Below are 12,055 nucleotides of genomic sequence, written 5' to 3' on the forward strand. Positions count from 1 at the left end.
TAAAGTGAACAAAACTTTTAAACAATAGTGCTGCTATACTGGGAAACATCTTAAGTTTAACTAACTTGTTATACTTTCTAACTCTTCATGACACACAAGCAAAGACAATGGTATTTTAAAACATGCTTAGAGGGCTGGCCATAGTCCTTCTACAAGCCCAGGCTTTGCTATCTGGAGCACAACGTGCTTAGGATTACTGATCTTCACACACTCAACTTATACAGGCTCTTTCTGGTGGAAAGGGCTCTAAATGTGGCACAGACACAGGAGTATAACCTGTACTTACAGAAGCTGCCATATAGCTTGCTTTCAGAAGCCATTAGCACTTAATTCTTGCAATCTATTCATCTGTTTTTCAACATTCAGGCTTCAGCTTTTTTGTCTGAGATGACTAAGGCAGGATACACCACTACCTGATTGCCCAGAACACCTGTGGTTCCTGCCCTGCCGGCTGCTGCACTGGGCAGCTCCTCTCTGCTGAAGATGAGGGGTCTGTGGCAACTTGCCAAATTCCTGACAGGCAGTGATAAACACATTCTGGACTCTCCTACAAGATGAAACTGGACCAAGTAGGGTGGATGGAAGTGTGGTACTAATTGCTGTAATGTGGGGATTTTCTAATGAAGAAAATGGACACTGTGCCATAAGAGCCTGCAGTAATTCCTATGCACTTGCATATCATATTCCACAGTTTTAGCTCATCTTCTCCAGATAACACTGCAGCCATCTGGTTCATGTAAAGACTATAATGTAGCTGCAAGCAAACTGGCTACAAGCAGTAAAGGCAGAGGCAGTGCTGGGGCTCTGCAGCTGCAAGGGCTGTGCAAGTCCTGCCACTGAGCGTGGCTACTGCCCATTCCCAGCTGGAGCTCACAGCGTCAGGTGGTCCCAGTGGGAGCAGCTGCTGAGCTCAGGAATGCTTTTTCCCTCACCTTCAAGCCACTTTTACACAGCCACAGCACTTTCAGTTAAATTCGTTTTGCATTCACTGTTACTTACTAAATAATTTTTGTTATTTCTGAGCCCCAAGGGCCATCCTGAAACACCCACACAACAGTATCACTTCTGTGCTCTGACTGGAAGGTTCTGTTCTCCCTGCACCCTGCAAGAGGCTGAGGCAATGCAATAAACAGTGCAGGATTTACAACAGCTGCCTTCCTTCAGCCTGCCCACAGAACCTCTGGGGCACTTCTGCAGGTGACACACAATGCTGGGGGAGCATTTTCAGTTCTAGCCTGATTATTCTCTCTTGTTGGTGGCTATATTGAGACCAAGTTTATTTAGAACTGAGAGGTTCATTTATTTTAAAGAGATACAGCTCAGGCCTCTAAGCCATGACATGACTTGCCAGGAGGTATGCTGGAAGCAACCCAAATGTCTTACCTGGCACCATGAAGAACACCACTGAAATATTGTGATAACTGAAGATCAAAACACAGCAGAAATATGCATAAATGTTGTGGCACTTTCTCTAAACTCCAATTCCTCTCCCAGCCCATTTTATCTTCTCGTTCTGAATGGAAAGGAAGCATGTGGAAAACAGATGCCCACTATATTTTTAGCTGCCCTTTTTAAGAACCTTTCCTTTCACATATTTCGAAATAATGAAGCACAGACAGAAGGCTAATCTAGTCATGGCAGGTGCATCAGATTGCCAAAAAAACAAAATCTGACCCCCAGTCTGTTCAGTCACTCTCTCTGTTGTTTGGCTTCAATATTGCATTTACTGAAACTCATTAGACTGCTACAGGATAATTCAAACAAAGCTGGATTTCACAGGCTATTCTGAGTTGGAAGGGACCCACAAGGATCACCAGATCCAACTGTTAAGTGAATGGCCCATATGGAGGTCAAACCCACAGCCTTGGTGTTATTAGCACCATTCTCTAACCAAACAGATCACAGAAGGTTCCTGACACACTACGCAGGGCATTCTTGCACAAGACAACAATTTGAAGCTGTAGAGATTGTGGAAATTTAAGCAAGATCAATCATTTTAGGAATTCTTAGCACAGGTAAGCCCACACCTCAGTGCAGAAACTCTAATATCTGCATGTAAAGTGCTGATTGTCTCCATCTACCCTTTCCTGTAAGTTTTGACTTTGTAATGGAGACAGCACAATGCAAGAGAAGGAAACCTCATAGATGCAATATCATCTTTCTGTTTTCCTTCTACAGTATCTGACTTGCAGTTTCTGTAGAAATGTTATCAAACTAATTTGATATCAGGTCTGACTGGCAACATTCAAGTCCCTGAACTCTCCCACAGGATGAAGGATTATCTCCTTTATACTCTGGTTGACAATTCACCACCTGCCTTCACATATTTTCATTACCATCTTTCTGGTTTCACATACTGAAGGAGCCACCTGCCCCATCTCACAGAAAGCAAACTCATCTTTCTATTGTAACCCCTAAAAAGTTACTTACAGAGGGGACATAAGGATCCCTTAAAACCTTACACAGGCAGCCACCAAAAGCACAGCAGTGCCCTGAGGAAAGAAAACAGTGACTCCCTGTGGAGTCTGTGGCACTCACTCAGCCCCAGATGGACCTCCCTCTCTCTCCTTTTCACCTTTTAAGTGTGTGGTTTGCTAAAAGCCTTTTGATAATGTAAAAAAAAAATCTGAACTTGCAGGAATAAAACAACCAACAGCTCAGTGAAATAGTAAGAGAGCCTTGACCTTCCAAAGAACATTCACGTTCTGTTGGAACAGGGAGGAACGTAGGAAGTGTACGTGTTCAACATAAAAAGTGTTTCCAGGAAAGCACAATTTTTTAAATATTTTTTTTAAACTGGCAAGTCAAAATGAAAGTGCAACTGACTTCCAGATGAGGGTGTGGTGCTTGAAGACAAAATGCAATGTGTCAGACCCATTCAGACCACTCCACTGAGGCACATCTCAATTGCAGTACCTGCTACTCGTCTGCTGACAAAATAAGGTTAGTTCTGTTTCCATATTTACTGCTCTGTATATTATGTGCTATACTTAGTTTATTTACATACATTTACTCTTAATTGAGTTGGCTTTTAGAGAGAGACATCATTTCACTAAGGCACATGCTCATTTCCAGTAGGAAAATTAGATTTGTTCAGTAGAAGGACAGAATACTGCTTAATTCATTAGAGGAAAAAAATCTCTCTGTTTAAACTGGGGATATTAACTTCATTCAACATGCACTCATACAATCCCATGTCCAGTTTAAACCCACAGAAATACTGAATTTGTATTTAACTGGAAGGCTGGAATAATTCTGCAAGAAAACGTAGTTGCAGAGTTAAAGTATCAATATATCTCCTAGAAAACAGTATTTGAAAAATCAGCAGAGCTTCTGAGCTATTTGGGTGCTTGTGGGCAGTTTGTACGTGGTAAGATTCCTTTCCACCTTAACACCCTGAGGAGTCTACAGCTGCACGATGCAGAGCACCTGTAGCAATCTGCTTCTGTAAGGGATTCCATGTGGGCAGGGCTGTGGGATGGAGACTAAATTGAGCTGGTTCCACCAGCGCTCAACTCCCGGCTCCTGTGGGGCTGCTCCTTTTGTAACGGGCCCATACACGAACGACAAAGATGAATAGGTACGTTAGCCAAAACACAACTGTGTTTCTAAGGGAGAAATAGCCTTTGCTGCACTTCAGATAACTTGTTTTCTGTCAAGGACTCAGGTCAGGCAGCGGAGCACAGAGTCACAGCCAAACTACTCTGTCACACAGACTTCTTGAAGTTTGCACTGAAATATTTACTGGTTTGCTTTCAAGCAAATTCGCCAGTAATCCAATTTGATTAAGCATTCCCAGCTGGATTCTGTAATTAAGCGCCTGAAGACCACAACCATATCTTTTCAGTTTAACTTTTAATTTTCTTCAAATCTCAGCTAAGTGGATTAAACCCTCCTTGCAGCAGTTTCTCTTCTTCTAAAAAAATAGATTCACCTGCTGCTGATAACTAAATCTCTCCTCAAAGTGCCATAAAGCTGCAAAAGATTAGTGCCGCTGGAGAATCCTGCTAACACAGCTTGTTGGGCGTACTACAGACATCCCTTGCCAAAGTCCTAAATAGAACGACTGTACTTTTCCATTCTGCACATGTCATTTAGGCAACAATAAATGACAGATCACAAGACCTAAAATAAGACTAATGATTGTTTAGAGTTTAATTGGGAGTTTTTTGAAATGTTAACAGAATAATCCAACAAAGTCATCAAGGATGAAGCCAAACCAAAGAGTTCATTTCAAACTAATATTTAAAAAATTGGCTATAAGAATCACTGAAAAAAACCCCATAGAAATTATTAATTTCTCTCTATTTAGCTGGTCTGCATCCCTTATTATGAGATCAATCAGTAACTTATTTTTCCTGGTAGACAGAATACATAAAAAAAATTTAAATACTTTTATATACATATATATATAATATATATATATAACAGGTGTTTAGTACAAAGATTTGGAAACCTTTCACTCAAACCATCGCCTAAACCCCAGAAATTATATTTGGGGTTTTTTTCAAGCTTGAAAAAGCCAAACTGTAGCTCTGGGGCAGAATATCAGATAACAATCTTCTCTCAGCAACACTGACCTCATATTCTGAAATACTGCAGCTGATGGGAGAGGGGGGAATATGTTTTTTGTTCTCAGCTAGTTTTTGCTACTGCAATTCAGAAACCTTAATCCCACTTAATTCAAGAAAACAGAGCACTGCAGGACTGCACTTTACAATGGAAAGAATTTCAGCACATTAATCAATGAACACAATTACAGGAAAAGAAGAAAATACTGTAGGACACAACTTGCTTAAGACACAACCTGAAGATAGGAACTTCAACACTAAGCTGGCAGTGAGAACACAACCTTAATGTTTATGGAGTAAATTTGTCATGAGATCTTACTGGAAAAAACAGCAGAGCTTCTGAGCTGTTTGGGTACTTGTGGGCAGTTTGTATGTGGTAAAATTCCTTTCTGTCATAACATCCTGAGAAGCCTCCAGCTGTAAGATGCAGTGTACCCACAGCTATCTGCTTCTACTCTTCTATCCAAGGAATTCCATGTGGGCATAGCTGGCTTTGTGGGATAGAGACTAAACTAAGTTTGATCTACTGCTGTTCAGCAACTGACTGCACTGCTGTGCTTGATGTAATGAGTCTGAGATGTAATTTGTATGTGTGCCTGAGAAACAAACAACACTCTCCTTACATTATCTTCATATCTGAAATTTGTTAAAATTTATGACAGCAAGCACCAAATACCACTGTTTGCCCTCAGCTTTAATCTGCTGTTATTCCTTATCCTCTCTGTTCTAACAGCATTCACAGCCTTCAGCTGGTACTCCTTTGCTTTGTAGAGGCTGTAGAAAGGAAGGTGTAATTCCAACCCTATGAAGGTACAGACAAAGTTGTGCTGCAATGGAATATTGTCAAACATAACTGAATCAGAGCAATTAAAACAATGACAGCTCCTTGACTGAAATGTGGAGGTCAGTGAGGGGCACTCCAAGTAACTTGCAACCTCAAATGCTAAGGTTAATGAAAGCATTTCTACTGAAGCCATTTCCTTTGCATTGCACTCACAGGTGTACTCTATTCCACTTGAGAATTCCGGACGGTCTGTTCTGCTCCTATTGCCTTTTAGCTCTCCTTTGATTATTCACAGATGTATTCTCAATACCCTAATTCTTTAAATTTGGGCTGTATAAGCAACCCTGAGGAAGGGGTTTAGGTTTCAACAGAAATGTTACAACTTAAACCCAGTATTATTTCTTTGGTGTCCCCTCTCCCCCTTTTTTGGTGTCTTGTAGCTTTGGCACAGGCTGAGACATGAATAACTCAACTGATTACTGGATGGAGGACGAGGAGGATGACCTCAACCACATTATAGATTACAATACATATGAACTTCTCTGTGAAAAAAGCGATGTGAGAAATTTCAGGAAATTATTCCTCCCTGTGTTCTACACATTGGCTTTCATCGTTGGAGTTGCTGGAAATTCACTGGTGGTTGCAATTTATGCCTATTGCAAGAAGCCAAAGACCAAGACAGACGTGTACATCATGCATCTCGCCATGGCTGATCTGCTCCTGCTCTTTACCCTCCCCTTTTGGGCTGCAAGTGCAGTGCAGGGATGGGAACTTGGGAACTCCCTGTGCAAGCTCACCTCTGCTCTGTACACCATGAATTTCAGCTCCAGCATGCTGTTCCTGGCCTGCATCAGTGTGGATAGATATAGGGCCATTTCTGAATCCCGGCGCCAGAGAAGAATTGGCAAACACTGCAGTGTCACCTGCATCTGTGTCTGGCTATCTGCCATCTTCCTCAGTATCCCTGAACTGGTATTTAACCAAGTCAAGAAACACAATGACAGGAATGAATGCCTTCCTGTATTTCCAATGAACATGGAAACACTCTTAAAATCAACCATTCAAATCCTGGAAGTTATTCTGGAATTTCTGCTTCCTTTCCTAGTAATGCTGTTCTGCTATTCTGCCACTGCTCGGGCAATCTTTAGATCAGCAAACGTTAAAAGGTCTAGACCTTTCATGGTTCTGCTGGCCGTAGTGGCCACTTTCATAATCACTCAGCTGCCTTACAACATTGTGAAGCTGTGGCGAGCCTTAGACATCATCTACATGTTGATTACTGACTGTGACGCCAGTAAAACCATAGACGTTGCACTCCAGGTCACGAAGAGCATAGCTTTGTTTCACACCTGTCTGAACCCTCTTCTCTACGCCTTTCTTGGCGCCTCTTTTAAAATGCATATTATGAAAATTGCAAAAAATTATGGGTACTGGAGAAGGCAACAGCAGAATGGAAGACCTGAAGAAATTTCTATGAATTACGAAGACCAGACAGAAGAAACAATTAGTTTCACTATATAGACTCTCCATTCCTTTCCTCACCTTATATAACCAAGGGAATTGTTCACTAATTCTGTTTTCAAAGGCTGCTTCTCTGCAAGTCGCTTTCAGATGAATTTCTGAACCTGCACACTAGCTGAGACACTACAGTGCAGTTCAAAGTGGAACATGTTTATCATTGTGCTGAAATTCCTAGAAACAACTAGAGATATTTACTAAATAACAACAACAAAAACTCAAACAAAAAAAACACAACACAACCCAAACACCTAAAAACCCCCAAGACTGAAATTTTAAGGTGTACTAGGCAATTAAACAGCTGTGTAATGAACAATCTGTAAATGTCTAAATATCTAACTAAAACAGAGGAAGAAACCACCATCAATAAAACAGCAGTACAGGAACTTTTGTACCAAATGTTAATACTCTTGTGTTTCTCCAACTGTTTTGTAAAACTTCAGGACATTTGCCTAATAACTCAGTTCCATTTTTCAACTCAGCTGGCATTCCATATCATTCCTTTTAGCCCGAAATGATATATAAGTTTATGGCTGAGAATTGAGAGGGGGAGAAAAAGTCACTCTCTATGTGTTTCTACATATGTATGGCAACAACAACATCCTCCACAAAAAGCAGTAACTCCTTCTCCATTACTAGAGAAAAATGACTTTTCACTCTCCTTTTCTGCTACTCTAAACTTCAACAAGCTCAGTGCTCTGTGGGAGGCACATTCTAGATCTCTGTAAATGTAAGAAAATATTAAGTTAATCTCCAGATACAGGGTCTGGAATTTTTATTCAGATTTTTTTTAATTAATCGAACAATGCAATAAATGTATCTGTTGAAATACATGGAGATTCAATAAAATCTAAGCATACAAAAAAGTGCACTGGCTTTTGTTTATGCATACTTTTTTAGTTTTGTTTTAGAAGGTACTGACATCTCTCATCACAGGCATTTACCACTCAGGAAAGAGTAGAGGCTTTGCTTGACAAGTCCGGGTGGTCCTGTCTCTATATGGAGCTTGTGGAATTAGTTTGTACAGAGAAGTACCAAAGCTGTCCCCTGCCACAGAGCTGGCAGGGATTTCAGGAAAACAGCAGTTTCTGTGAGTCACTGGAAGCATTTCAAATAAGCTGACATATTAGATTAGCTTTCAAAATTAAGAAGTGGTGTTGCAGCATACTGTCCTTGTCTTCAAACATCCTGCGGGCTCGGACAAAATGCCTGATTCATGGGTTATGAAAGCCAACAAGAATCTCTCCTTTTGAGATATTGATCTTAGTTACACAACTTTGGACTGGGAGAAAAAGCTCTGAAGTGACAGACAAGAAACAACAGTAGCATAAACAATATATGAGCCTCTTCTCCCTGTCTGGATGAAAAAAGCTTACAGAGTTTCTGCCCAGTGTTTTGAGAAACACGAGGGTGTGAATGGGTAAGTCAGAAGTGCTTGCAGACATTCTACAAATACACCATAAATCTGACATATTTAAGCCATACTGGATTTACTGTGCTCATGCAGAACGCCCATGCAGAGTATGGTAAGAAACTCAAGTTCTTCCACGAAGAAACTGACTCCTTGCATGTGTGATTTATGACTTGCCATCACAAATACAGGCTGGTTGCACACAGAGTGACATTCTGACCAGGCTGTCAGGCCTCTGGAATTCCCAAACATCCAATTCCCTAATGTTCCACTCAGACTAAAAATGAAAAACAAAAACCCAATCAAAAACAAAAGAACCCAACAAAACAAAAATCCTCAACACATGCAAACAAAATAAACCCAAGCAGACAGAAAGAGAAACTAAGACAGAGTTGAATGAACATTTTTACAACTCTGTCTTTATGCAAATCTGACTGTCCTAATTGTTTTTATTAGAAACTAAGACAAATCAAATCATGCTTACTTTACATTTACATTCCTTTTAATAATTCACATAACTAATTTTATGAATGTTATTTTTTTTTTGTGTGTGTGTGTTACCTCCCAAAAACTTTCCCATTGCCTCCTCAGGGACTGTAGTGCCCTGCTCAGAGACATTGACCCAGAGCAAAGGCAGCAGACAGCTAACCCCAACCCTAACAGGAGACAAGATACTGTGCTCCTTTTCCTGACAGTTTTACAGGAGTAGAAAAGAGAGAGAGACCTATCTTCTGGTGAATCTTGGTATTGCACAAGCAGGGATCAGCAGGGAGCTGACACACTCGCGTACAGGAATGAGACATTCAAGTTTATCAACTCAGTTTATTTACTTGGCTTCCAAACTCCCAGGGAATGATGACTTTCAAGTGGCTGTCACACATGTTTTGGCAAAAACATAACAGTACTACAGTATTAGGGACACTTACCACTTGCAGTACAATCCATTGATTTTACTGGAAATTATCAAATAAGAAAATCTCCTGTAATAAATCAGTCCAACAGCATCACAGACTAAAAGTAGCCACATTTTACTGTAACTACATAGTATGCTCATATGAGTATGGCATAAATGTGTAGGTTATCTGACAGGAAGAGGTAACATTTAAAGAAAAATAGTGGCATTCATTCTGTGAACAAAATTCAGAGATTCCAAAAAGCATCCAAACCTCCAAACTGGATTTTAGTCTCAGACTTTGGTACACAGAACAAAAGCTCAATTCAGTTCTTTTTGTTGTTTTAAATTCTATTGCCTTTACTTAAGAAAAGACAAATTTTCATCTCAGAAGTAAAGCATAAATATTTTTGCTTTAACAGTTCTTGGAGATACAATCTAGGCTTAGCCATTCTTATTTAGGGTTTCCACACTCACCACTGCTCCACCACTTCTTGCCATTGATCACGTAACTGTTTCCATCTCGCTCAATGCTGCACTGCATATTGGTGGCATCACTTGAAGCCACATCAGGTTCTGTGTTAAAGGAAACAAAACCAAACCACTGCCTTAGATACAGAAGTAGCACTACCTCCACAAATATAAGGCTATAGATATATTCTATTAACAGTGACACTGCTTTGCTCCCAGTAAGAAAGCTGCTTTCAGAGCCTCACTGCTGGTGGTCAAAAGACTTGGTATTGTCCAACAACCTGTTATTCACAGCCAGTTTAAATGTACTCGTTGTTGGGCTCAGAATACCCACTATAATCAACAGCCTTCTTTCTTCCCTGATGTTTTCAAATCTTTTATCTCTCCAATGTACTTACAGAAAACAGTCACATCTTAGCCTTTTTCTTCCCCTGGGCTCTTCTCAAGTGAAAACAAAATGATTGAAACTAATTTTGTGGTAATATATGAAATAGACTACACAAAGTTGTCAGCAAAATGTCATCAATGATTGTTTGGAATAGGAAAGATTCTTCTTCTCTCCTTTCACCATTACCATTTTTATAGGCAAAAGCTTTTGCTTTAAAGTAAAAGCATCTCTTTCCTCTTAGGGAATACAGTGAATTGGAATTTGCAAAATTAGGGTCCACCTCTGTAAGGCTGAGTTCTCTGTACTCCTCTGACAAAGAGGATCAAGATTTGGCATCACGTGTTCCAAAAGCTGCCCTCCTACAGCAATAGTCACATTTTCCGGAGATGCTGAATGCCACCAGCTTTAAGGAGAAAAAATTATTACAATGCTATGGACAAAGCAAGTTATCTCCAGATTCTATCTTAAAACCTCTGCCTATGTCATTCTGCTAAAATGCACAACTTTAATCACAGTAATCATACTTGTAGCTGACTGTGTGTTTCTGAAGAACCCCAAAGCACATCACCAAAAAGGGTAAGCTCTATTGTAAGCCTGTTTGGTGCTATAAAAGCTATTTTACTAGTGCTAAAAATAAACTGAAAATATACAGAAAGCAAATACCAATTATTGCAATCATGAAAAACAATAACTATCAGGGAAGGGAAGCAAGGGTGCTTCCCTTTGCATTCACACCTCATAGATTTTGTCATGAAACACATTCACAGATACAGTGGAAATGTCTGCATTAATTCACTAACACACAATCTGTGGTTTTCTACTTTTTGCATGTACCTTGTGAAATGTCTCCCAATTGCCTCTAACTTATAGAGAAGACTTTACCTGTCATGCAGAAGCAAGAACTAATCTTCCCTTCCAGGAGAGGCTCCAGCCACTCTTTCTTTTGCTCCTCAGTGCCATACATGTGTAGGACCTCCATGTTTCCAGTGTCTGTAACAAAGCAGCAGTCATGTTTACCCCTTGAGACACACAACTCATAAGGTGTCAGATGACCAATCTGTTGATGCTCTCAGTGCTGCAGTTATGGGATGGGGCTGCTAACCTGGTGCATGGCAGTTGAAAACCTCAGGAGCAATGAGACATTTCCCTGTCTCCTCGGCTATTAGGGCATAGTCAAGCTGGCTGAGACCACTGATATCTGTGAGAAAAAGGTTCCACAGGCCTTCTGCTTTTGCCATTTCCTGTTGCGAGAACCAACAGAGAAAAATACCAACAAGAAATCTTAAAAAAAAAAAAAGAGAAACATAAATTCTGGCTGGCTACATGTTTTCTTCCTTCCTCCCTAACATACTGTCTAATGTATCTGATGGCTCTTTTTCAATGGTTATTTTGAAATAATAGGTAGCCTTTGACTTAAAGTTCAGACATACCCCTCACAGAACTCACTTTGTTTTACTCCACCTTCATTTGCACACTTCCCTCTTCCTTTTCTTCCACTATTCCTCACACTGTGTCTTCCCATACAAAGTAACTTCTCCAGCAAGATATGCCAAACACTCTTGTGCTCTTGCACTGCTAGAATGCTGAGAATATTTCTTGTCCCATACCTTCAGTCTCTCAAGCAGTGGTGGTTTCTTCCATTTCTCCTCAGTATTTCCATGTTCCGTATAGTACTTTATTATTTCCTTAGAGAAACAATTAAAAAGATGCTGTTAAAATTAAGAGCATATGTAACACAGAAATAATAACATGATGTCTCTTCCAGCCTTCTGCACAAAGAAACCAATTAAATAAATATTCAACACAGGTTTTCATTATATAGTTAGTTGCATTATAAAGTTATACATGTAATTGAAAATCAAACTGCAATATATTAATTTTGCAAGGTATTAAGTGTGTCACAGAAATTACCCCAATCAGTACCTTATTTAATGCAATTATTTGGGTTGGTTTAAAGCATGTGGTGATGATGCCAGGACAGTATTTTCTGATGATATGAGTACCTGCTACCAACAGTACA

The 12,055-nt window shown here is 40.0% G+C and overlaps 2 protein-coding genes across 3 annotated transcripts in view; one reads left to right on the plus strand and one right to left on the minus strand.

The window, feature by feature from the left end:
• Positions 1-12,055, minus strand: part of ACAD11 (acyl-CoA dehydrogenase family member 11) — a 31,861-nt gene that overhangs the window by 8,097 nt on the left and 11,709 nt on the right. For both annotated transcript variants that reach the window (XM_071561224.1, XM_071561225.1), the window contains exons 10-13: positions 11,643-11,720; positions 11,138-11,276; positions 10,918-11,025; positions 9,654-9,752 (exon numbers count right to left, since the gene is read on the minus strand). In XM_071561224.1, the coding sequence (XP_071417325.1) occupies positions 9,654-9,752; positions 10,918-11,025; positions 11,138-11,276; positions 11,643-11,720 (424 nt within the window). The remainder of the gene's footprint in view (positions 1-9,653; positions 9,753-10,917; positions 11,026-11,137; positions 11,277-11,642; positions 11,721-12,055) is intronic.
• ACKR4 (atypical chemokine receptor 4) lies at positions 2,856-7,733 on the plus strand. The gene is made up of 2 exons (XM_071561228.1): positions 2,856-2,943; positions 5,796-7,733. The coding sequence occupies exon 2, from the start codon at positions 5,815-5,817 to the stop codon at positions 6,874-6,876; it is 1,062 nt and encodes a 353-aa protein (XP_071417329.1). The 5' UTR covers positions 2,856-2,943; positions 5,796-5,814; the 3' UTR covers positions 6,877-7,733.

The sequence above is a fragment of the Pithys albifrons genome, chromosome 7, assembly GCF_047495875.1.
Source record: "Pithys albifrons albifrons isolate INPA30051 chromosome 7, PitAlb_v1, whole genome shotgun sequence".
Lineage (NCBI taxonomy): Eukaryota > Metazoa > Chordata > Aves > Passeriformes > Thamnophilidae > Pithys > Pithys albifrons.